Genomic DNA, 26,496 nt, shown 5'->3' with positions numbered 1-26,496 from the left:
CTGGGATATAAACATTGAGTTGTTATTTTACCTGAAATGCACAAGGACCTCAACTCTGACAATCCACACATAAAACGGCCAACCGAATCGTTTCCAGTCATCTCTCCTCCTTCCAGGCTTTTTCATCTTTGAACTTATATGGTGATCGCATCTAAACTTTCATTGTATTACCCCGACAACCGGCAACAAAGTTCGTCTTTCAATCACTCACGTGGGTATAACCAATGAGGAGATGGCACCTGCTTCTATGAACCAATGCTCGCACCCGCCCGCCCGACAATCATCACTACTCTGGACGGTTCTGACTTAGAATATGTGGACAACTACAAATACCTTGGTGTTGTTTGAGACTGTAAACTCTCCTTCCGGGCTCACATTAAGCATCTCTAATCCAAAACTAAATCTAGAATCGGCTTCCTATTTCGCAACAAAGCCTCCTTCCCTCAATCATACCCTCGTAAAACGGACTATTCTACCGATCCTTGATTTTGGCGATGTCATTTACAAAATGGCATCCAACACTCTACTCAGACTCCATCCAATTTGCTATCACAGTGCCATCTGTTTTGTCACCAAATCCCCTTATACTACCCTCCACTGCGACCTGTACGTTCTTGTTGGCTGGCCCTCACTACATATTCGTCTCCAAACCCACTGGCTCCAGGTCATCTATAAGTCTTTGCTAGGTAAAGCCCGACCATATCTCAGCTCACTGGTCACCATAGCAACACCCACCCGTAGCACGCGTTCCAGCGGGTATATTTCACTGGTCATCTGCAAAGCCAACACCTCCTTTGGCCGCCTTTCCTTCCAGTTCTCTGCTGCCAATGACTGGAACGAATTGCAAAAATCACTGAAGCTGGATACTCATATCTCCCTCACTAACTTTAAGCATCAACTGTCAGAGCAGTTTACCGATCACTGTACCTGTACACAGCCCATCTGTAAATAGCACACCCAACTACCTCATCCCCATATAGTTATTTTATTTTATTTTGCACATCATCTGCACATCTATCACTCCAGTGTTAATGCTAAATTGTAATTATTTCGCCTCTATGGCTTATTTATTGCCTTAGCTCCCTAATCTTACTACCTTTGCACAAAATCAAATAAAATGTATTTATAAAGCCCTTCTTACATCAGCTGATATCTCAGTGCTGTACAGAAACCCAGCCTAAAACCCCAAACAGCAAGCAATGCCGGTGTAGAAGAACGGGGGCTAGGAAAAACTCCCTATAAAGGCCAGAACCTAGGAAGAAACCTAGAGGGAACCAGGCTATGGGGGGTGGCCAGTCCTCTTCTGGCTGTGCCAGGTGGAGATTATAACAGTACATGGGCAAGATGTTCAAATGTTTATAGATGACCAGCAGGGTTAAATAATAATGTGGTTGTCGAGGGTGCAACAGGTCAGAACCTCAGGAGTAATTGTCAGTTGGCTTTTCATAGCCGGGCATTGAGAGTATCTCGACCGCTCCTGCTGTCTCTAGAGAGTTGAAAACAACAGGTCTGGGACAGGTAGCATGTCCGGTGAACGGGTCAGGGTTCCATAGCCGCAGGCAGAACAGTTGAAACTGGAGCATCAGCACGGCCAGGTGGACTGGGGACAGACAACAAGGAGTCATCAGGCCAGTTAGTTCTGAGGCATGGTCTTAGGGCTCAGGTCCGAGAGAAAGAGAGAATTTAGAGAGGGCATACTTCAATTCGCACAGGACACCGGATAAGACTGTAGAAATTATCCAGGTACAACAGACGGACCTAGTACCCCGACACATAAACAACTGCAGCATAAATACTGAAGGCTGAGACAGGAGGGGTCGGAAGACACTGTGGCCATGTCCGACGATACCCCCGGACAGGGCCAAACAGGCAGGATATAACCTGTACATAGATTTTTCTATTGTGTTATTGACTATACGTTTGTTTATCCCATGTGTAACTCTGTTGTTTTTGTCGCAATACTTTGCTTTATCTGGGCCAGGTTGCAGTTGTAAATGAGAACTTGTTCTCAACTGGCCTACCTGGTGAAATAAAATCAAAATTAAAATAAACGTGCTCGTAAAAAATAAAATCTCCAACCCTCTGCTTGGCTGTGGCTTCTGGGACTATGCCACTGCACAAAGTATCGGCCTGCATAACATCGTGTCCAAATCCGGCCACAGCAGGACACACGTGCATACAGACCGGCAGGCAGACACTTTCGCTAGAAACACAAAGCTGGTTAAATTCTATTTCTAGTGCATTTGTTGTAATTGACTTAGGCTTGAATTCAAGACATAGTACAGTTCGTAGGGTTATGCCTAAGTATCTGCTAATCAGCTTTACAATATCAGTTAATGTGTAAAATAAATATCCTCTGACTTAGTGGATTGCCTAGAGCTGGAGGTAGCCTAGCACCACTGTTGTCTATCCCATGTTGTCAAACTCTCCCCGCAGCATGTTCTAGTGGTGTTGGGTGAGCCTGTAATTGGATAATGGTCTTAAGCAGGGACAGTTACACAAGGTGTGTGGCGGAGAGGAACAAACTGGCCTGTAGGACAGACCGAGACTATTAACCAACACTTGGTCTCAGCTGTGTCAGTTCCGACTGGGCTGAGATCTGATTGGATTTCATTCCTCAGTTTGCAGCTTCAGTCATGCAAGGCAGCTTTGTGCTACTGTTTTACGGGCTCCTAACCAACTGTGCTTTATTACATGCTCCTTACAGTCTTTTTTCGCATTGTTTGTAACTTATTTTGTACATAATGTTGCTGCTACCGTCTCCACTCTGGGCTCCCGAGTGGCGCAGCACAGCATCTCAGTGCAAGAGGCATCACTGCAGTACCTGGTTCGAATCCAGCCTGCATCACATCCAACCGTGATTGGGAGTCCCATAGGGCGGTGCACATTTGGCCCAGTGTTGTCCGGGTTTGGCCGTCATTGTAAGTAAGAATTTGTTCTTAACTGACTTGCCTAGTTATATAACATTTATTTTAATTTTATTTTTTTAAATACGCCCGAAAGAGCTTCTGGATATCAGAACAGTGATTACTCACCTCGAACTGGATGAAGATGTTCTCTTTAATGAGTCCGACTCGAAAGAATGCTGTTTCTCTGAAACCAGGCCCAAATCCCTGTCATTCGCGTGAAGAAAAGACTGATACCCCCATCTCCCCCTCTGTGTCTTGTGAGATTTTGGTGGCAAGTGGGTAACCCGCCTCTACCGTCCGATCTATTGGCCAACGTACAATTGCTGGAGAATAAACTGGATTAGCTCTGTACGAGACAATCCTACTAATAGAACGGTAACTGTTAACTATATCTTGCTCCTACCCCAAAGCCATAAGACCGCTGAATAATTAATCAAATGGCCACTGGACTATTTACATTACAATTAAAACATTTGATTTATATGATTTAAAATAGTACATTTAAAGGATTGTTTGCTCTGAGAGCAGGGATTTTTCTGCCATAGAAGCACTTGGGTGGGCCGCCTAAGCATATATTTTGGATGCCTAAGTCTAATCTATTTGTTTTTTTTATATATACGAATTTAAAATACATTTTTAGAATGTAAAACTAAAACCAGATATAAAGTATGTAGGAAAGAAAATGGTGATGCGCTTAAATGTCCTTGTTTTCCATGAAAACATACTTGAGATGAGTTGCAAAATGATGAATAGGAAATATAGTCGAGGCGTTGACAGGGTTATAAATAATGTTTTTTTTAGTGAAATAATAATTGTGTCCTTCAAATTTTGCTTTCGTCAAAGAATCCTCCATTTGCAGCAATTACATCCTTGCAGACCTTGGGCATTCTAGTTGTCAATTTGTTGATGTAATCTGAAGAGATTTCACCCCATGCTTCCTGAACCACCTCCCACAACTTGGGTTGGCTTGATGGGCACTTCTTACGTACCATACGGTCAAGCTGCTCCCAATAGGGTTGAGATCCGGTGACTGTGCTGGTCACTCCATTAGACAGAATACCAGCTGAATGCTTCTTCCCTAAATAGTTCTTACATAGTTTGAAACTGCTTTGGATCATTGTCCTGTTGTAGGAGGACATTGGCTCCAATTAAGCGCCGTCCACTAGGCATGGCGTAGCAAAATAGAGTGATAGCCCTCCTTCAAGATCCCTTTTAGCCTGTACAAATCTCCCCCTTTACCTACCACCAAAGCACCCCCAGACATTACATTGTTTCCACCATGCTTGACAGATGGCGTCAAGCACTTTTCTGCATCTCTCTTCTTCATTGTGATCGGAACACCTCAAACTTACATTTGTCTGTCCATAACACTTTTCCCCCCAATCTTCCTTTCTTTGCAACTCAGCCTAGAAGGCCAGCATCCCGGAGTCGCCTCTTCACTGACATTGAGACTGGTGGAATAGCGTTCATTTCTCAGAACAAGAATAGTGACGAGTTTCAGAAGAAAGTACTTTGCTTCTGGTCATTTTGAGCCTGTAATCGAATCTACAAATGCTGATGCTCCAGATACTGAACTAGTCTGAAGTCCAGTTGTATTGCTTATTTAATCAGAACAACAGTTTTCAACTGTGCTAACATAATTGCAAAAAGGTTTTCTAATGATCAATTAGCCTTAAAAATCTTCCGTTTTTAGCTACAATAGTCATTTACATTAACACGTCTACACTGTATTTCTGATCAATTTGATGTGATTTTAATGGACAAAATATTAGCTTTTCTTTCAAAAACAAGGACATTTTAAGTGATCAAACTTTTGAACGGGTGTTATTTTTTATAATGATGTAATCTTTGTGCCAAAATCAAAGCTAGAACATCAGGGTAATAGAAAATATGAATTTAACAGTATTGCTTTTAAGTTTGAGCAGAAAAACGGCATTAGCCGTGGCAAAATGCAGGGAATTATCTTGAAAACGGCAAACGGAATATGTAGAATCCTGAGAAATTTGCTTTAAAACGGCAACATTTTCTCTCCGCTCCATGGCAAAATGTGTAGAATTGTAAGAAAATTAAGTTTAAAACTGATAAAATGCGTCTTGACTCCATGAAGAATTGCAGGAAATTGGTGTAAAAATGCTGAAATTGTACACACAAAAATTTGGGTCTTTAAAATGTTTTTAAAATTCTGCTGCTCCAATTGCCTAAGCCCCTTTTTGATTCACAGACTCTTTTCTTTATCCTTACTAGAGGGTAAGGTTTTAAGCAGTTATGTTATCCCGTGTCTCTCTGTCAGATTGCAGGGGACATTAAAGGGGCCAAGCGGGAGCTGAAAAAGGCTAGGACCGTCCTGCAGATGGACGAGCTGAAGTGCAGGAAGCGTGTCCTGAGACGTCTGGGGTTCGCTACTTCCTCTGATGTCATCGAGGTGAAGGGCAGAGTGGCCTGTGAGATCAGCAGGTAAGGAAAAGAACACCTGCAGCAGTAATACTTTACCCCAAAGTTTGCATTTTGGTAATGATGAAAAGCACAGGACATAGAATAAAACCTACACCAGTCAGATTTAATCCCATCCACATGGATACATGTCGATCTTAGGTAGTTCTAATCTAAAACCAGACAATAGCAGATGTACCGAGCCCAATCTTATCATGCAACCTGTTTAAATGCAAGGTTATGTTATAATTCTGTTTAAGGCTGTATTAAACCCCTCTATGTAATAATATTATGATTGATCCTAGAACAGTGTGTATATTACCTTGCTATTGAATCTCTCTGTAACAATACTGTGACAGATCTGATACCTGTGTTAACGCTGTGTATGAGCCAGTGCTGATGAGCTGCTGCGAACAGAGTTGTTCAACTTAGAACAGTTAAATACATTGAACAAAAATATAAATGCAACAATTTAAAAGATTTTACTGAGTTCATTCAAGTAAATCAATTCATTAGGCCCTGATCTTTAGATTTCACATTACAGGGCATTAGGGCTGTCCCCGAAAGAAGAAGAAAAAAATCTTAGTTGCCTGAAAGTCGTCTGCTCTGTCGACCAATCGATTGGTCAAAATTAAAACGTTTATTTGTAAAACGTGTATGTAACACCCTATTTGTTTTGATAAAAACAACTATACTTGCATTGAGCTTGTCTGATGCTTTAAGCTCACTGTTTGATTAATTAAGACACAAATTACTCAAGAGGGAGCCAGAGATCAAGATAACCAGAAGAAAAAACCTTCACCTGTCTCGACCATTCTCCCGCTCCTACTGGCTTTCGCAGATTCCGCCATTACGCTCTTGAAGTTGCCAGTAATAGGCTACACAAGGAGTCTGCAAATTTTCTAATGTGGAATGCCAATTTATCTTACCATTTCTTCCGATCTGCGTTCAAATTCTGGTTTTCATATGCACATTTAGGTGCAACAATTTAATTGATGTCTTCGTATCTGACTCATTATCATGTGGTTAATCAAAATTCTATCCAAATGAAAATTAGACAAACCTTTAAAGTAACAATTGCCATCTATGTAAAAAATAACCTATAAAGCCAACAAATGAAAACATTGCAGCCTGCAGGTAGAAAACAACCTGATAAAAATAAATATCCTGGGCCTCCCGAGTGGTGCAGCAGTCTTAAGGCAAAGCAGTGCTTGAGGCGTCACTACAGACCCGGGATCGATCCCAGGCTGTGTCACGACCGGCCCGTGACAGGGAGTCCCATAGGGAGGCGCACAATTGTCCCAGCGTCGTCTGGGTTAGGGGAGGGTTTGGCCGGCGAGGGCTTTACTTGGCTCATTGCGTTCTAGCGACTTCTTGTGGTGGGCCAGGCGCCTGCAGGCTGACTTCGGTCATCAGTTGAACTGTGTTTCCTCAGACACATTAATGCATTTGGCTTCCGGTTTAAGCGGACAAGTGTTAAGGAGTGCAGTTTGGTGGGACATGTTTCATAGGACGCATGACTCAACCTTCGCCTCTCCCGAGCCCGTTGGGGAGTTGCAGCAATGGGACAAGATCGTAATTAAAATTGGGAGAAAGAGGCTCAAAATTAATACAAATTAAAATACACTCTTTTAAAAACCTTTAAATCACATTGGCTATGCATGCCCTGTTTGCAACAGCTTGAAACATTGTATCAACTATTAACTTGGGTCTGGCCTGAAGCTCCTTGGAACATTGTGTAAAATATTCTGGGCCCTCAGTTTCCACCTCCTGTGAGCTCAGAACAGACACAGCTGTAGGCTATTTGCGCAAGGGATAAGTAATCAGGTGGGCCTACTTTATGACAGTTCAACTGGATTCCTTTTCATGCTGAGTGGTTATCAAAAGGGATAGAGCTGGAAAGATTATTCAAATTAATTGAGGAAGTATTGTAATTCTCAATGGATGTAAAAGCACACTTTGTTTGCTTGCTGTTCGAGGTGAAGATTTCTTTTTAATTTAATAATTTTTTACCTTTATTTAACTAGGCAAGTCAGTTAAGAACATATTCTTATTTTCAATGATTGCCTCGGAACAGTGTTTAACTGCCTGTTCAGGGGCAGAACGAGAAGCTCCACAGCTCATAAGTGGTGGTGCATTAAAACCAATCAGAAATGCTATCAGATCCCCAAATGTGCACATTTATATGCCTACATTTGCACGCAGACCAGGTAGCCCGTACTTCTAAAAATCGAATACAATTTTATTGGTCACATACACATGGTTAGCAGATGTTAATGCGAGTGTAGCGAAATGCTTATGCTTCTAGTTCCTACCGTGCAGTAATATTTAACAAGTAATCTAACAATTTCACAACTACCTTATACACACACAAGTGTAAAGGAATGAATAAGAATATGTACATATACATATATGGATGAGCGATGAACGAACGGCATAGGCAAGAAGCAGTAGATGGTATAGAGTACAGTATATACATATGAGATGAGTAATGTAGAGTATGTAAGCTTTATATAAAGTGGCATTGTTTAAAGTGACTGATACATTTATTACATCCAATTATTAAAGTGGCTAGAGATTGAGTCAGTATGTTGGCAGCAGCCACTCAATGTTAGTGATGGCTGTTTAGCAGTCTGATGGCCTTGAGATTGAAAAACAGTTTCTGTCTCGGCCCCTGCTTTGATGCACCTGTACTAACCTCCCCTTCTGGATGATTGAGGAATTTATACATTCCTATAGTTAGCATGCCAATTGCAGGCTCCCTCAACTTGGGACATCTGTGGCATTGTGTTGTGACAAATCTGCACATTTTTGAGTGGTGTTTTATTGTCCCCAGTACAAGGTGCACCTGTGAATTGATTGTGCTGTTTAATAATCTTCTTGATTTGCCACACTTCAAGTGAATGGATTATCTTGGCAAAGAGAAATGCTCAAAAACAGGGATGTGAACAAAATTGTGCCCCAAAATTGAGAAATGAGTGCGTATGAAACTTTTCTGGGATCTTTTATTTCAGCTCATGAAACATGGGACCAACACTTTACATGTTGGATTTATATTTTTGTTCAGTGTATATTACATACATGCTGTAAAAAAAACAAATGTATTGACAATGTGACTGATCTTAGAGCTGTGTTCTGTTTGATCCAGTGCTGATGAGCTGCTGCTGACTGAGATGGTGTTCAACGGTCTGTTCAACGATCTGACTGCAGAACAGGTTACTGCTCTGCTCAGTGTCTTCGTCTTCCAGGAGAATGTAAGACACACACACTGGGAACACACTCCGATGCACACCATTTCCTACGCAATCAGATAAAACACTTTTGGCCAGATAAACACCATCCTCCTTTCCCCATGCCATCACGCCACCTCTTACTTACATACTTACACACATACATACACATACACACACATACACACACATACACACACACATACACACACATACACACATCAACAAAAGCACACTAACCTATTACCTTGCAGTAACCTAGTGACCTTATCTCTTGAGTTTATGATTCGATCTCCAGTACATCCTCTTGGGGCTTCCTCTCTCCTCAAGGATTTCCTGTGTCAATTCTTTGAAAACATTTTGTCTTGTCTAGCTCAATTTCAGACCTCTCCAATAACAAATTCCACTCACTCCAGGCAGCGGTCGGTCAATCTGTTAAAAGTAGACCTTAGTAGGTCTCTGGCACGCTAAGTGATATGAGCCTTCACCGGTTTCTCAGTACTGCCAGATGCGATCGTGTTCCCTGCACTCAGCCCCTCCCAAGCTTCATTATGGCACCCCTCGTGTCTCTGTTGTATCTAATGCTCCTATACTTCTGAGTATAACACCGTTCAAAGTTTCACCCAGAATCCAACAACACCAAGGAACTTGAAGCTCTCAACCTGCTCCACTACAGCTCCGTTGACGAGAATGGGGGCGTGCTCTGTCCTCTTTTTCCTGTCGTCAATCTCCTTTGTCTTGATCACGTTGAGGGAGAGGTTGTTGTCCTGTCGCCACACGGCCAGGTCTCTGACCACCTCCCTATAGGCTGTCTTGTCGTTGTCGGTGATCAGGCCTACCACTGTTGTGTCATCGGCAAACTTGCTGATGGTGTTGGAGTTGTGCCTGGCCGTGCAGTCATGAGTACGGGAGGGAACTGAGCACGCACCCCTGAGGGGCCTCTGTGTTGAGGATCAGCGTGGCATATGTGTTACCTACCCACCTGGGGGCATCCCGTCAGGAAGTCCAGGATCCAGTTGCAGAGGGAGGTGTTTAGTCCCAGGGTCCTTAGCTTAGTGTAGTGATGAGCTTTGAGGGTACTATGGTGTTGAACGCTGAGCTGTAGTCAATGAATAGCATTCTCACGTAGGTTTTCCTTTTGTCCATGTGAGAAAGGGCAGTGTGGAGTGCAATAGAGATTGCATCATCTGTGGATCTGTGGGGGAGGTATGCAAATTGGAGTGGGTCTAGGGTTTCTGGAATAATGGTGTTGATGTGAGCCATGACCAGCCTTTCAAAGCCCTTCATGGCTACAGACGTCAATGCTATGGGTCGGTGGTCATTTAGGCAGGTTACCTTAGTGTTCTTGGGCACAGACACTATGGTGGTTTGCTTAAAACATCTTGGTATTACAGACTCGGACAGGGAGAGGTTGAAAATGTCAGTGAAGAAACTTGCCAGTTGGTCAGCGTATGCTTGCAGTACACGTCCTGGTAATCCGTCTGGCCCTGCGACCTTGTGAATGTTGACCTGTTTAAAGGTCTTACATCGGCTGCGGAGAGCGTGATCACACAGTCTTCCGGAACAGCTAGTGCATCTCGTGCATGTTTCAGTGTTATTTGCCTCGAAGTGAGCATAGAAGTAGTTTAGCTCGTCCAGTAGGCTCGTGTCACTGGGCAGCTCTCGGCTGTGCTTCCCTTTGTAGTCTGTAATGGTTTTCAAGCCCAGTCACATCCGACGAGCGTCAGAGCCGGTGTAGTACGAGACTACATTGCAATTTAGTCTTATTTTTTTTATTTCACCTTTATTTAACCAGGTAGGCTAGTTGAGAACAAGTTCTCATTTGCAACTGCGACCTGGCCAAGATAAAGCATAGCAGTGTGAACAGACAACACAGAGTTACACATGGAGTAAACAATTAGCAAGTCAATAACACAGTAGAAAAAAATGGGCAGTCTATATACAATGTGTGCAAAAGGCATGAGGATGTAGGCGAATAATACAATTTTGCAGAATAACACTGGAGTGATAAATGATCAGATGGGCATGTACAGGTAGAGATATTGGTGTGCAAAAGAGCAGAAAAGTAAATAAATAAAAACAGTATAAAAACAGTATGGGAATGAGGTAGGTGAAAAGGGGTGAGCTATTTACCTATAGACTATGTACAGCTGCAGCGATCGGTTAGCTGCTCGGATAGCTGATGTTTGAAGTTGGTGAGGGAGATAAAAGTCTCCAACTTCAGCGATTTTTGCAATTCGTTCCAGTCACAGGCAGCAGAGTACTGGAACGAAAGGCGGCCAAATGAGGTGTTGGCTTTAGGGATGATCAGTGAGATACACCTGCTGGAGCGCGTGCTAACTTATAGTCTTCTATATGTCATATCTACTGCCTGCAAGTCTCCGTCTCTTGTCCCTCTTGTCTGTCAGCAGATAGTCTCTGTGACATTCACATGCCACTGTGGTCCAGTGTCTGGGTGCCCCGCTGGCGTCCATTGTCCTAACATTAGTCAGGCTAACAAAGGACATACCAATTTGAAGCTAAGGACAAAATATTGTGACATTTCATAGTTTGAGATCTGTTAAGGTCAACCGTATCCTTTAGAGAAGATACATTTAGCCGTCACAGTAAAACGAGATGCTCTGCAGTCTGAGGGCTTCGTCCCATTACTGAAGTGGGTCACTCTGCATGTTTCTTAAATCAATAACCGACAGACGGCAGTAATGTTTTATTGACACTTAGGAGTACTGGAGCAGAGACCGATCAGTTATCCTGCCGAGTGCCCCGGATCACAACATCGGCTGACATTTTCTGTTGATTTTCCAACTATTCTTCATGTTGAATTGGCGAAAACAGCCTCTGCTCTTCGACACTGAGGAGGTGGTCGCAGTGTGTCCAAAGTTTTAGACTAACGTCATGTTTGTGTTCTCCTCCTTCCCTCAGGCGAATGAGATGCCCAAGCTGACAGAGCAGCTGGCTGGACCACTGAGACAGATGCAGGTAAACATTCCACATGACGCTGCGGAATAGGAGCTGTCCAGGGGGTTAGCCTAGGTTACAAAGCAAGATCAATGTGTGTCCCTGGTCAAAAGTAGTGTATTTGGGGCACAGCCAATGAGTTTAGCAGCTGACTTTTATAAATATTATTAAATAACTTTAGGTTGCCTAGTGGTGCCAGTAACCGAGAGGTTGCTAGATCGAATCCCAGAGCTGACAAGGTCAAAATCTGTCGTTCTGCCCCTGAACAAGGCAGTTAACCCACTGTTCCTAGGACGTCATTGTAAATAAGAATTTGTTCTTAACTGACTTGCCTCGTTAAATAAAGGTTAAATAAATATAACATTGCAATGGGCATGGTAGCAAACTGGATACGTGGTGATGATGCTTTATGACACACCCCTCAGACCTGGTTTAGTCTGCTTTTCAGGTGTGTGGTTTCTTATACTTAGTTCATGTTAAACCAAAGCATTGATGTTTAACTAGACTATGTGAGACTTGACAGCCAACCAGTTTACCTATTCTATTGACTTAACTGCTGTTTCTGTCTGCTGAGACTTGGCACATTCTGCAAAGCCAGCTAGGTCCACAGTCTACAATCTAGATGTTTGGTGAAAGATTAAAGATTTGGGTCTCCCTGCCTGAGTGTTTGCCTTCATTTGAATGGCTGCTTGAGATGAACAGGAAACTACAAAGAAAGCTTAAGTTAATGATACATTTCCTGTCCATTTAATTTTCTATTTACAAGGATTCAGCACCCAAACAAGTTCAATAATTATTCTGAGCTCGAGCATGTTATTATCCAATGTCTGTTTTGTTGAACTGTCTGTTGTGGTTGTCAGGAGTGTGCCAAGCGCATTGCTAAGGTGTCTGCAGAGGCTAAACTGGAGGTGGATGAGGAGACCTACCTGGACAAGTTCAGGCCTCACCTGATGGATGTGGTCTACACCTGGGCTAACGGATCCACCTTCGCTCAGATCTGCAAGATGACCGACGTCTTCGAAGGTAACAACCCCACCAACACCTGTCGCCTTAATACCTGTACAGAACTACCAAATGTTTAGCTCTTTCCAAATGTTCTTATGCAGGACGTCAGACATCTTTGAAGGTAAATTATACATGCATTTTAGTCATTTAGCAGGTGATCTTATCAAACTTAGTCAGTGCAAGGTAACTTGCCTAATGCCTGCCCCCAATGTCAATGAAATGGATGTCTGAGCGCTTTCAATTGTTGTCTTTCTGTTTCCATGTGGGGTCTTTCTGTTTCCAATGTCTACAACTAGCAGTTAATAAAACTATTTGGTTTGGCATCTTTCATGTTGTAGGTCATTGAAGGTGAGCCAAATGACCTGGTGAGGAACTCAGTTGAAGCACATTGTTGAAGCACATTGTTTTCTCTGCATTCTGACTCGGCTTTGGTCCATTATATATTGTCAGGAATGGTTTTTGTCTGAAAGAGGCACATAGTTGGGGGCTTGGAGTGGGAGAGACTCTTCAAAGGAGGACAGATTTGAAGCCCTCCCTGGATGAACTTCAATGGGCTGAAATGTATAGCTTCAAAATGTTTACACCTATCATGTGCGTGCAATGGACTGTCCTTACTTCAAGAGTGGCACTGTCTATGAATTTGAGTGGGATTCGGCCTGCATTTCTCTATTCCCCAATCTGAAAAACGAATCCCAGATTGTAGCTTTAAAGGGATACCCATATTTGTATGTCTCTATGTGCAGTTTGAAGGAAGTTGCGAACTAGCATTAGTGTAATGTCTGGAAGTCTTTGGTAACGTCTAGCATGCTAATAGATACCATAGACTTCCAGTCATTGCGCTAACACTAGTTAGCATTGGCTCGCAAAACTACCTTTAACTTCCTTCATACTGGACGCAGAGACAAAATGGTGTCCATGAGTTCGTTGGGGTCTGGGGAAGTAGATCAATGGCTTTATTGCCCCCCACCCGTTCTGTTGGTCTTTAGTATAATCCCCCCTGTTCTGTCGGTCTTTAGTATAATCCCCCCTGTTCTGTCGGTCTTTAGTATAATCCCCCCCTGTTGTTTTTCTTTAGTATAATCCCCCCTGTTCTGTCGGTCTTTAGTATAATCCCCCCCTGTTCTGTCGGTCTTTAGTATAATCCCCCTGTTCTGTCGGTCTTTGGTATAATGCCCCCTATTCTGTCGGTCTTTAGTAAACCCCCCTGTTCTGTCTGTCTTTAGTATATCCCCCCCGTTCTGTTGGTCTTTAGTATATCCCCCGCTCTGTCGGTCTTTAGTATAACCCCCCGCTCTGTCGGTCTTTAGTATAACTCCCCCGTTCGGTCAGTCTTTAGGTATAATCCCCCCCGTTCTGTCGGTCTTTAGTATAAACCCCCCGTTCTGTTGGTCTTTAGTATATCCCCCCGTTCTGTCGGTCTTTAGGTATAATCCCCCCCGTTCTGTCGGTCTTTAGTATAACCCCTCCTCCCGTTCTGTCGGTCTTTAGTATAACCCCTCCTCCCGTTCTGTCGGTCTTTAGTATAACCCCCTGTTCTGTCGGTCTTTAGTATAACCCCCCCTGTTCTGTCCGTCTTTAGTATAACCCCCCCTGTTCTGTCGGTCTTTAGTATAACCCCCCCGTTCTGTCGGTCTTTAGTATATCCCCCTGTTCTGTCGGTCTTTAGGTATAATCCCCCCCGTTCTGTCGGTCTTTAGTATAAACCCCCCGTTCTGTCGGTCTTTAGTATAAACCCCCCGTTCTGTCGGTCTTTAGTATAAACCCCCGTTCTGTTGGTCTTTAGTATAACCCCCCCCGTTCTGTTGGTCTTTAGTATAACCCCCTGTTCTGTTGGTCTTTAGTATAATCCCCCCCCCGTTCTGTCGGTCTTTAGTATAACCCCTCCTCCCGTTCTGTTGGTCTTTAGTATAATCCCCCCCTGTTCTGTTGGTCTTTAGTATAACCCCCCCCGTTCTGTTGGTCTTTAGTATAATCCCCCCTTCTGTCGGTCTTTAGTATAACCCCTCCTCCCGTTCTGTCGGTCTTTAGTATAACCCTCCTCCCGTTCTGTCGGTCTTTAGTATAACCCCCCTGTTCTGTCGGTCTTTAGTATAACCCCCCCCGTTCTGTCGGTCTTTAGTATAACCCCCTGTTCTGTCGGTCTTTAGTATAACCCCCGTTCTGTTGGTCTTTAGTATATCCCCCTGTTCTGTCGGTCTTTAGGTATAATCCCCCGTTCTGTCGGTCTTTAGTATAAACCCCCCGTTCTGTCGGTCTTTAGTATATCCCCCTGTTCTGTCGGTCTTTAGGTATAATCCCCCCCGTTCTGTCAGTCTTTAGTATAACCCCTCCTCCCGTTCTGTTGGTCTTTAGTATAACCCCCCCCCCTGTTCTTCTGTCGGTCTTTAGTATAATCCCCCCTGTTCTGTCGGTCTTTAGTATAACCCCCCTCCCGTTCTGTCGGGTCTTTAGTATAATGTCCCCCTGTTTTGTCGGTCAAAGGGAGTATCATTCTGTCTCCCTGCGCTGAGTTGTCTGTTTGCATATTGATCCCTGTCTGTAGGTAGTATCATCCGCTGTATGCGTCGCCTGGAAGAACTGCTGCGTCAGATGTGTCAGGCAGCCAAGGCCATCGGCAACACCGAGCTGGAGAACAAGTTTGCAGATGGTAAGATCTGTTATGCACACTGGCTTGACTCGATCCTCACACATCTCAGAGAATTCAACTATAGTCTAAACTAGTAGATCAAGTTTTCAGAGGGTATATTTGTTCTGCCTACTTCCCTCTTGTAGCCTGCTTCCTAGACCCAGATTAAGCCTACTGGACGAGGAAGCATTCTCAACTGCAAATCTTGTTAAATGGCTTTTTAGATATTTTTGGCAAACTGGTCCTAAAACTTCCTCTGCAGTCTGTGGAGGTAACCCTCGGGACCTCTGCAGTCTGTGGAGGTAACCCTCGGGACCTCTGCAGTCTGTGGAGGTAACCCTCGGGACCTCTGCAGTCTGTGGAGGTAACCCTCGGGACCTCTGCAGTCTGTGGAGGTAACCCTCGGGACCTCTGCAGTCTGTGGAGGTAACCCTCGGGACCTCTGCAGTCTGTGGAGGTAACCCTCGGGACCTCTGCAGTCTGTGGAGGTAACCCTCGGGACCTCTGCAGTCTGTGGAGGTAACCCTCGGGACCTCTGCAGTCTGTGGAGGTAACCCTCGGGACCTCTGCAGTCTGTGGAGGTAACCCTCGGGTCTACCGTACACTAGGTTCTGTGTTAGGTTTCAGATACACTTTGAAACTGAATTACGACAACGTAACTGCGTAACTTTGGACCCCAACAGTAACAAATCTCGAGTTGTATGGACCAGTTTGTTGTGAGGCACCCATTAGACTGTAATAGTCTTAGTCTGTAGGTGTACATTGGCTTTAGCAAGTAAATAGTCATTTATTTCTTCTGTTTTTCCTTATAGGTATCACAAAAATCAAGAGGGATATTGTGTTTGCTGCTAGTCTATATCTGTAATTTGTTGTTTTTTGTAAGAATAAGATTGTTTGTGTAATTTCATCATGATATCATCCAGACAATGTTTTTTTATATTTTTATTTGTCCTCATGTTGAGAAGCATGAAATGGCTTTTTTTCCTTCCAAAAAGTGCAACACATTTGTACATAGTTAAAACAATTTTAATTAAAAAAACGTCTGTAGTGATTTTTTTTACATATGGATGGATAAAAAAAAAAAGTAAGGTATTTTGTTTGTCTATTTTGTTGCTTCGGGTACAGATGCATTATATTAGTATTGTTGGGATAGTCAGGTACATTATATTATATTAGTCAGGTACAGATGCATTATATTAGTCTTGTTGGGATAGTCAGGTACAGATGCATTATATTAGTCTTGTTGGGATAGTCAGGTACATTATATTATATTAGTCAGGTACAGATGCATTATATTAGTCTTGTTGGGATAGTCAGGTACATTATATTATATTAGTCAGGTACAGATGCATTATATTAGTCTTGTTGGGATAGTCAGGTACAGATTTATTATATTAGTCTTGTTGGGATAGTCAGGTACAGATATATTATATTAGTCTTGTTGGGATAGTCAGGTACAGAGATATATTATGTTACTCTTGTTGGGATAGTCAGGTACAGATATATTATACTAGTCTTGTTGGGATAGTCAGGTACAGAGATATATTATGTTACTCTTGTTGGGATAGTCACGTACAGATATATTATACTAGTCTTGTTGGGATAGTCAGGTACAGATATATTATACTAGTCTTGTTGGGATAGTCAGGTACAGAGATATATTATGTTACTCTTGTTGGGATAGTCAGGTACAGATATATTATACTAGTCTTGTTGGGATAGTCAGGTACAGATATATTATACTAGTCTTGTTGGGATAGTCAGGTACAGATATATTATACTAGTCTTGTTGGGATAGTCAGGTACAGAGATATATTATGTTACTCTTGTTGGGATAGTCAGGTACAGATATATTATACTAGTCTTGTTGGGATAGTCAGGTACAGATATATTATACTAGTCTTGTTGGGATAGTCAGGTACAGAGATATATTATGTTACTCTTGTTGGGATAGTCACGTACAGATATATTATACTAGTCTTGTTGGGATAGTAACGATAATACAGGAAGGAAGCTATGATTAGTAGCAGTCCAGCCAAGGCAACATGGGTGTGACTCAATGTCCAATAGGGAGCTTGGCTCCAGGTCATAGGTCAAATGCACAAAGCAGGGTTACATTCACAGGTTTGGCAACGCTCCAAATGGCACCCTATTTCCCTACATAGTACAGTACTTTTGACCAGAGCCCTATAGGCTATGCTATATAGGGAATAGGGGGCCATTTGGTACTTAAGCCTTTCTGTCCACCCCAGTGGTCCGTCCCTTAGTGGGGTATGATGCGCATGCAGTAAACACTTCCCCACTGGCTAAACGCCATGTATGGTTCCGGATGGTTCCTCCACTCCTTTATAGTTTAGTTGGGGCTGCTGTCGTAGTGGTTTCCGTTTGTGGGTGTCTCCTGCAGGGTGGTGTGGGGAATATCCTCCTTCTGAGGCTCAACCTTCTTCTTGAAGAAGTCTGACACGAAGAAGACCTGCATCAGAAAGAGTGGTAGAGTAAGTGGAAGGAGAAGTGGGAGATTCCTAGGTCTACAGTGCCTTCGGAATGCATTGTAATGAAACAGCAGGGAGCAGGTCTCGAACCCTCGACCTTCGAGCCCGAGGTCCGGCGCGCTATCGACTGTGCCGCAAAAACAGCAGAATCGATTTCCGCGCTTATAAACCCAGGGTCGTCACAGGATTCAGACCCCTTCACTTTTCCACATTTTGTTATGTCATAGCCTTATTCTAAAATAGATTAAATAGTTTTTTCCCCCACTCATCAATCTACACGGAACACCACAATGATAAAGCAAAAACAGGTTTGAATGAACTGAAATGACATTACTCAGTACTTTGAAGTACCCTTTGGCAGCGATTACAGCATCAAGTCTTGGGTATGATGCTACAAGCTTGGCAACCTGTATTTGGTGAGTTTCTCGCATTCTCTGCAGATCCTCTCCAGCTCTGTCAAGTTGGATGGGGAGCATTGCTGTTTTCAGCTATGCAGCTATTTTCAGGTCTCTCCAGAGATGTTCAATCCCAGGTTCTGACTGGGCCACTCAAGGACATTCAGAGACTTGTCCCGAAGCCACTCCTGTGTTGTCTTGGCTGTGTGCTTAGGGTCGTTGTCCTGTGTGAAGGTAAACCTTTGCCCCAGTCTGAGGTCCTGAATGCTCAGGAGCAGGTTTTCATTAATGGTCTTTCTGTACTTTTCTCCGTTCATCTTTCCCTCGATCCTGACTAGTCTCCCAGTCCCTGCTACTGAAAAACATTCCCAGAGCATGATGCTGTCACCACCATGTTTCACCTTAGGGATGGTGCCAGGTTTCCTCCAGACGTGACTCTTGGCATTAAGGCCAAAGAGCTCAATCTTCGTTTCATCAGACCAGAGAATCTTGTTCCTCGTGGTCGGAAAGTCCTTTAGGTGCCTTTTGGCGAACTCCAAGTGGGCTGTCGTGCCTTTTACTGAGGAGTGGTTTCTGTCTGACCACTCTACCATAAAGGCCTGATTGGTGGAGTGCTTCCTAAAAATATGTTTTCACTTTGTCATTATGGGGTATTGTGTGTAGATTGATGAAAAATAATCATAATTTAATCAATTTTAGATTAAGGCTGTAATGTAAAAAATGTGGAAAAACAAAGGGTCTGAATACGTTCCTGAATGCACTGTATAAGCCACTTTAATGCTGCAGATCACACGGTTTGGAAACCACCTCTGGGTGATAGATAGCAGAGAGTATCAAAGCTGAAAACCAATTTCCATTGTAAAAAATGGACCAATCAAGTTATTTTGAACCAAATGAAGCGGTGTCGTGGTTACTCACTACCAGTGTGGCCATGAGCACTCCCTGGATAAGGCCAACCAGGACGTCGCTCCAGTGGTGTTTGTAGTCAGACACACGAGACAGTCCGGTGTACACAGACGCCGCGATCAGGAAGAACTGTAGGGTTGGTCTCAGGAGTCTGGCCCACCCTGCCTGCAGCCTGGCCTGGATGTACAGCTGGGAGACACCGATGGAAATTAGTTGTTAGAATAAGGCCTTGTGGTTTTACTACGAACTTGTTTGGCCAGTAACTAATTTCCAGTTTAAGTCCTGTTTATACCTGGTGCTAACACGTGGTTGTTGTCATCTGATTAAGATAATCCAATCTCTGATCAAGATTTGCCACGTCAACACTTGGCATAAAAATGTGTTTGTCTGCATTGTGACCAGATTTCATGGTCCCGCTGTATGAAAATGATTAGACTTAAAATGAATAAATTCATACTATAATATATATATTTTAAGACCATTATGGTCAATGGTGTGATTGATATGACGGGATAATGATCATTTAGATGTTTTTATTGACCAGATCCATCTACACTTATATTCAGACACAATGCATGCCTGGGTACTTTACACGTATTCTGACCTTGAACTTAAGCATGGCGGAAATGCCAGTTCCAGAAAGCCACGCATTTGGGGTGAAGATCAAAGAAATTGAGGTGTGGTGGAGGCGTATATAGATACGCCGTATTCTTACCTTGAAACCATAAGGTAACGCAAACCTGCCTGTCGGAAAAGGTATGACTTCATTTTTTTTGTTAGAAATAACGCCATTCTCCATGCGCTGTAATTTCTAAATTGATATGATGAGCTAGGTAAACCAGTAATCCGTTTGGATAAGGGGATTATAAATATAGGCTAATTGACCATTTGTTTGAACTATTTGACCTTGTTTGCTTGAGATGAATATGAAGCCAGTCATATGGCAGGAAACTGGATCGCATGACAGGTCGTTCCATTCATGCCTCTTTCCCACAATGAAGTAAGAAATGCTGTGCCATTATGCAGGGTTATAATTGTATGGCCTAATAACCTGCAGTGATTTAAATTTGGATATCAAAGCAAAGAGTCTCGTCAAATATACCCTTTCAACTCTCTAGAATGTTCTAATCATTATACCCTGACTTTTCCTGCCTCCTTCAATTTGTAGGCTATAGCCTGATGACTATTATTATTTACTATTGGTAGCGACCGTAAGTAATAAACACTTATATTTAAATGCCAAATAAGTGTTATTTCCCTTCCCTACATTTGTCTCATTCCATTGCGTCATTTGATTTTGTCTGCCGTTCTTTATTTCCTCGGTAAAGCCGTCATGTCCTTGTGGCTGAGGGTGAAGTAGTAGTGGATACTATAGTATTTAATGAAGGCCAAACACAAATTGTAGTAACAATGAATTGGGACATATATGCTTATTAAATCACGGCATAAGACTTGGCACTTGCCATCACAGTTCTATGATCAGTGCGGGCAATTATACTATTGTGTACTATTCTCCATATTATAATTGTAGGCTACAGTACTTCCAACGTTACCATTGATTAACTGAACGCGGTAACTTTAGGTAGGAATCAAACCACCTTTTTTTAATACCTGCCACAAACCTCGTTACACACCTCCATAAGGTAAGTCTGAATAACTACTGAGAAGTGCGTAGGATATACATTCATTCCTTAACTCTGAATCGGCCCCCAGGGCTTTTGATAGTCTACACCTGTCTACAAAATGTGGGCACAATCAGGGCAACGGATGAATGTTAGCACCAGGTATAACCGGTTTAAATGGATTTACTACTATCTTGTTGGACTAGAATAAAAACAAAGGTTTGCTGTCCCAATACCCAACCTCAACACAAAACAGAAGGGTAAGGAGCAGCACACTGTCTGCTGCATAGCAGCGTCGCCAGAGCAATTGTAGTGCGAGGCTAGTTGTTGACATGCTTTAAACCTCTTGGGTTTCTACTTGGGTTTGTGTGTTTCTTTTGGGTGGGTCACAGTGCTGGCTAATTTAAGTCTGGTCTGGTTTTGTCATTTAATGATGTTCGTGAGGAGCTGGTTTTGCCACTGTGTTGTTGGTAATTGTTTATGCAAACGTTCTGATGAGGGCGGCTGTGTGCCCTTGCATGCTCTCTTCTGTTTCCTTAAATCAGCACTGTGGCTGGGCTATTCTCTATTACCACTCTACATGGCAGATTCTCAACTGCTGGTTATATACATTCTGCACAGCCAAAACCTCCAAAAAGTATTATTTAACCAACCAATCAGCTTCCGTTAACAAGGCCTATAACTTTTTGAATAAAGTTTAAAGGCATTAAAATGTCAAATTTAATATACAGGTTGAGATACGTGTGTCAAATCTGTATCAGTTATCAAAACAAATCATCTACTGATCAATTTAGAGCCATTTCCATCCAAAGGTGACTGACTGCTTATTGTCTACAAATCAGTGTACATGGTTGAAAAACGCTTCTATGCTTGCCTCAGTAGTTCTCAATAATGGGTGTGTCTGGTCTATTCATTTAAATGACAAACAAACCAGCCACACTTCTTAAAAAAGACTATGGGATTGTCATTGCCACTCCTTCAGTTCTGTCTGACGTAAACATAGTGATTTTACTGGTATGCAGGGATAGACCGGACACTGTTGGTCTCTTGTTTGAAGAATGTTTTACTGCTATTTGAAGGACTTTTAACTTCCATTTAGTGACACTGTGCTTCCATTTGCTGCAGTGAGTGTCCATACTTTGTAATGTGCCAGGACTTTGTCCCCACGACTATTTTTATGTTTCGTTCCTTACTGAGTCACCACAGTGTAATAAACCAAACACTGTTCAAACAGGAACAGCCATTCATGAAGAGCTGTTGCTGGTGTGATCCTGGGTCGTCCCGTACCTCACCACTGATAAGACAACTGGTTTAAACTGGGGTCATGTTCAGTAGTGCTTCCCGTTGCAAAACGTTTAATGGAAGATGACAGTTCTGTGCTCTAATTGGATATGTTAGCGTTTTCTCCCTATTGCACACACCCCTCTCTGACCCTGGTCACAGTACTAATGGGGAGGCCCAGTAGTGACATAGGGGTTATGGTCATAAAGCTTGTCAGTCTTGCTCATAACTGAATTAAGTTTGGTTCCTGGAGGAGAGGGTAACAGCACAGGCTATCTCTGTCCATGTGCTGTTGTTAGAGCCTACAGTGTGTTAAAGCTATGCCCCCCGTGCCATTTTTATATTCATTTTGAAAGTTACTGTAGGTAATGAAAGGGTGTATTATAGATTGTGTGTGTTACTGTATCCCAGAGTAGAGGTCTATACGGGTCCACCCGAATACCCGCGCAGGTCCGGATCCAGAATTCAGGTCCTGAAGGCACAATCGTGCCTCTTCAACCGCAGGAGGCTGAAGAAATTTGTCTTGGCCCCTAAAACCTTCACACACGTTTACAGATGCACAATTGAGAGCATCCTGTCGGGCTATACCACCGCCTGGTACAGTAAATGGACCGCCCGCAACAGGGCTCTTCAGAGGGTGGTGCGGTCTTCCCAATGCGTCACTAAGGTCACACTGCCTGCCCTCCAAGACACCTACAGCACCCGATATCACAGGAAGGCCAAAAGGGACATCAATCACCCGAGACACTGCCTGTTCACCCCGCTATCATCCAGAAGGTGAGGTCAGTACAGGTGCAGCAAAGCTGGGACCAAGAGACTGAAAAACAGTTCAAGGCCATCAGACTAAATAGCCATCACTAGCCGGCTTCCACCCGGTTACACAACCCTGCACTTTGGAATCATTGGCCACTTTAGTGTTTATATGTTTGCATACTGCTTTACTCATCTCATGTATATACTATTCTATTCTACTGTATTTTAGTCAATGCCACTCCAACATTGCTCAATCTAATAGGCCCATATTTCAAGATGTGTATTTTTCTGAATTGTTAGATATTACTACACTGTTGGAGCTAGGAACACAAGTATTTCACTACACCCACAATAATGTGTATGTGCCCAATAACATTTAATTTGAATCCTGTTTCTAAGAACGCTCCAAATAAACCCTAGTGTTCTGTTGTGGTCAGGAGTCAGACCTCGCGGAAGATCTGCATAAAAATGTTCAAGTACTTTTCAGTTGAGCCGACACATGCAGTGTGTACCGTGAATACAGTCTCCGTGACTGTGGGAAGTTTGCCTTTAATTGTCAATCGCGCTATAAAGTGGGTATTCAGCGCTACGGATTGAATAGAGCCCTAACACACACTACTATGTGGACCATTCAGAGCTGCCTAATGTAACGTTACACTGTGCACCCCAGTAAAGATCCACATGACCAAACCCACTTTTTTCCCCATTTTTACCCCTAAATGTACCCCTGCACATTGACTCGGTACCGGTACCCATTATATATAGGGAAAGGGAAGTTGTTTTGTTACTTTTTTTTTTTATATACTTCAGTTTTAGTAAATATTTTAACTGCATTGTTTAAGGGCTTTTAGTAAACATTTCACGGTAAAGTCTACACCTGTTGTATTCGGCTCTGCATGTCTTGTGCTGTAATGACCTTGAAGTAAACTCAGTTGGTCGCTAAGCAATAAGGCACAAGGGGGTGTGGTATATGGCCAATATACCATGGCTGAGGGCTGTTCTTTGGCACAACGCAACGTGGAGTACCTGGATACAGCCCTTAGCCGTAGTATATTGGCCATATACCACACACCCCCGAGATGACTTAGTTATTATAAACTGGTTACCAATGTAAATAGACAAGTAAAAATACATGTTGTCATACCCGTGGTATACCATGGCTGTCAGCCAATCAGCATTCAGGGCTCGAACCACCCAGATTATAATATTATACATGCCCTATCAGTGAGTGCACATATTGCCCTTTGAGGAAATCCCATAGTGGATACTTACTGCCAGGAACAGCATGCAGTACATGGAGAAGGAGGAATGGCCAGAGTAGAAAGACAGCCTGCAACACAACAACAATGGCATCATGGGATTGCTGTGGGCACTTTTAATGCTGGGGAAAAAACTCTGGGAAATAATTCAGCATCCACCTCAATCGGCTCTGTTGGTGATAGATTATCCTATTGTTCCATTGAATAACATAACTGGCTAACTGTGACACACCCTTTTCCGGGTGATAGGGTTGTGCTGGAGAGCGGGGAGAGACGTCCGCTGACGTCTGTTATGGGGGGGGCAGTTAGAGGGCCGCTAGACTAGCTCACTCATCCGGCCAGCTTCAGTGTCTTCCTGTTTACTTAAGCAGTGCTGCACTGGCCGCCCAGCAGATTACTGATAACCAGCGTCTGATATAAACACTGTGGAGAGTTGCAGGCCCACAGACACTAGTTACTGTTGAGATGGCCGCAGTGCTGATGTAGACACTAGTTTGTGTTGAGATGGCCGCAGTGCTGATGTAGACACTAGTTTGTGTTGAGATAGCCGCAGTGCTGATGTAGACACTAGTTTGTGTTGAGATAGCCGCAGTGCTGATGTGGACACTAGTTTGTGTTGAGATGGCCGCAGTGCTGATGTGGACACTAGTTTGTGTTGAGATGGCCGCAGTGCTGATGTGGACACTAGTTTGTGTTGAGATGGCCGCAGTGCTGATGTAGACACTAGTTTGTGTTGAGATGGCCGCAGTGCTGATGTGGACACTAGTTACTGTTGAGATGGCCGCAGTGCTGATGTGGACACTAGTTACTGTTGAGATAGCCGCAGTGCTGATGTGGACACTAGTTTGTGTTGAGATGGCCGCAGTGCTGATGTGGACACTAGTTTGTGTTGAGATAGCCGCAGTGCTGATGTGGACACTAGTTACTGTTGAGATAGCCGCAGTGCTGATGTGGACACTAGTTACTGTTGAGATGGCCGCAGTGCTGATGTAGACACTAGTTTGTGTTGAGATAGCCGCAGTGCTGATGTGGACACTAGTTTGTGTTGAGATGGCCGCAGTGCTGATGTGGACACTAGTTACTGTTGAGATGGCCGCAGTGCTGATGTGGACACTAGTTACTGTTGAGATAGCCGCAGTGCTGATGTGGACACTAGTTAGTGTTGAGATGGCCGCAGTGCTGATGTGGACACTAGTTTGTGTTGATAGCCGCAGTGCTGATGTGGACACTAGTTACTGTTGAGATAGCCGCAGTGCTGATGTGGACACTAGTTTGTGTTGAGATGGCCGCAGTGCTGATGTGGACACTAGTTTGTGTTGAGATGGCCGCAGTGCTGATGTGGACACTAGTTACTGTTGAGATGGCCGCAGTGCTGATGTGGACACTAGTTACTGTTGAGATAGCCGCAGTGCTGATGTGGACACTAGTTTGTGTTGAGATGGCCGCAGTGCTGATGTGGACACTAGTTTGTGTTGAGATAGCCGCAGTGCTGATGTGGACACTAGTTACTGTTGAGATAGCCGCAGTGCTGATGTGGACACTAGTTTGTGTTGAGATGGCCGCAGTGCTGATGTGGACACTAGTTTGTGTTGAGATGGCCGCAGTGCTGATGTGGACACTAGTTTGTGTTGAGATAGCCGCAGTGCTGATGTGGACACTAGTTTGTGTTGAGATAGCCGCAGTGCTGATGTAGACACTAGTTTGTGTTGAGATAGCCGCAGTGCTGATGTAGACACTAGTTTGTGTTGAGATAGCCGCAGTGCTGATGTGGACACTAGTTTGTGTTGAGAGAAAGCCACAATACTGAAGTGGATACTAGTTAGTGTTGGGAGAGTTAGTGTAACACTGATAAATAGGCTGGCTGCTTATCAGGGAAAATGTCTTAAGCGCTTTCTCTGTACTTTACTCCCACACTTATCGATGTGGAAGGGTTAAAGGCCAAACTTGAATAAAGATGTAGGCCCATAGCCTCTCTGTAATAAACAGAGGTAGGCCCATAGCCTCTCTGTAATAAACAGAGGTAGGCCCATAGCCTCTCTGTAATAAACAGAGGTAGGCCCATAGCCTCTCTGTAATAAACAGAGGTAGGCCCATAGCCTCTCTGTAATAAACAGAGGTAGGCCCATAGCCTCTCTGTAATAAACAGAGGTAGGCCCATAGCCTCTCTGTAATAAACAGAGGTAGGCCCATAGCCTCTCTGTAATAAACAGAGGTAGGCCCATAGCCTCTCTGTAATAAACAGAGGTAGGCCCATAGCCTCTCTGTAATAAACAGAGGTAGGCCCATAGCCTCTCTGTAATAAACAGAGGTAGGCCCATAGCCTCTCTGTAATAAACAGAGGTAGGCCCATAGCCTCTCTGTAATAAACAGAGGTAGGCCCATAGCCTCTCTGTAATAAACAGAGGTAGGCCCATAGCCTCTCTGTAATAAACAGAGGTAGGCCCATAGCCTCTCTGTAATAAACAGAGGTAGGCCCATAGCCTCTCTGTAATAAACAGAGGTAGGCCCATAGCCTCTCTGTAATAAACAGAGGTAGGCCCATAGCCTCTCTGTAATAAACAGAGGGAAGCCCATAGCCTCTATTTCCTTTGACATTGTACTGGGAAGCCTGGGGTTGCCCTAAATACACT

General features: G+C 43.5%; 2 protein-coding genes and 1 long non-coding RNA gene across 7 annotated transcripts in view; 2 read left to right on the top strand and 1 right to left on the bottom strand.

Annotated features, from left to right (window-relative positions):
* LOC118391524 (exosome RNA helicase MTR4-like) overlaps positions 1–16,209 on the top strand; it is a 48,389-nt gene extending 32,180 nt beyond the window's left edge. Inside the window, exons 21-26 of one of the 2 annotated variants that reach the window (XM_035783012.2) lie at positions 5,200–5,363; positions 8,488–8,593; positions 11,492–11,548; positions 12,388–12,550; positions 15,075–15,179; positions 15,971–16,209. In XM_035783012.2, coding sequence (XP_035638905.2) covers positions 5,200–5,363; positions 8,488–8,593; positions 11,492–11,548; positions 12,388–12,550; positions 15,075–15,179; positions 15,971–16,023 — 648 coding nt within the window. In that variant the 3' untranslated portion in view covers positions 16,024–16,209. Of the gene's footprint in view, positions 1–5,199; positions 5,364–5,733; positions 5,831–8,487; positions 8,594–11,491; positions 11,549–12,387; positions 12,551–15,074; positions 15,180–15,970 lie in introns of those variants that run through there. The other variant, XM_052458353.1, reaches the window with a different exon arrangement.
* A 187-nt stretch (positions 16,210–16,396) lies between these two features.
* On the top strand, positions 16,397–17,150 carry LOC127906381 (uncharacterized). 4 transcript variants are annotated; one of them, XR_008061085.1, is made up of 3 exons: positions 16,397–16,414; positions 16,691–16,960; positions 17,001–17,150. It is a non-coding gene; the product is annotated as an uncharacterized LOC127906381 (long non-coding RNA). The 4 variants fall into 4 exon arrangements; XR_008061082.1 differs by having other exon boundaries at positions 16,404–16,475; positions 16,613–16,960; XR_008061084.1 differs by lacking the exon at positions 16,397–16,414 and adding an exon at positions 16,446–16,475.
* Positions 16,965–26,496, bottom strand: part of LOC118391525 (phospholipid phosphatase 1-like) — a 31,824-nt gene continuing 22,292 nt past the window's right edge. The window contains exons 4-6 of the mRNA XM_035783013.2: positions 23,880–23,937; positions 18,964–19,140; positions 16,965–17,631 (exon numbers count right to left, since the gene is read on the bottom strand). Coding sequence (XP_035638906.1) covers positions 17,512–17,631; positions 18,964–19,140; positions 23,880–23,937 — 355 coding nt within the window. The 3' untranslated portion in view covers positions 16,965–17,511. The remainder of the gene's footprint in view (positions 17,632–18,963; positions 19,141–23,879; positions 23,938–26,496) is intronic.

This window comes from Oncorhynchus keta, chromosome 12, assembly GCF_023373465.1.
Source record: "Oncorhynchus keta strain PuntledgeMale-10-30-2019 chromosome 12, Oket_V2, whole genome shotgun sequence".
Classification (NCBI taxonomy): domain Eukaryota; kingdom Metazoa; phylum Chordata; class Actinopteri; order Salmoniformes; family Salmonidae; genus Oncorhynchus; species Oncorhynchus keta.
This window is presented reverse-complemented; position numbering and strand designations above follow the sequence as displayed.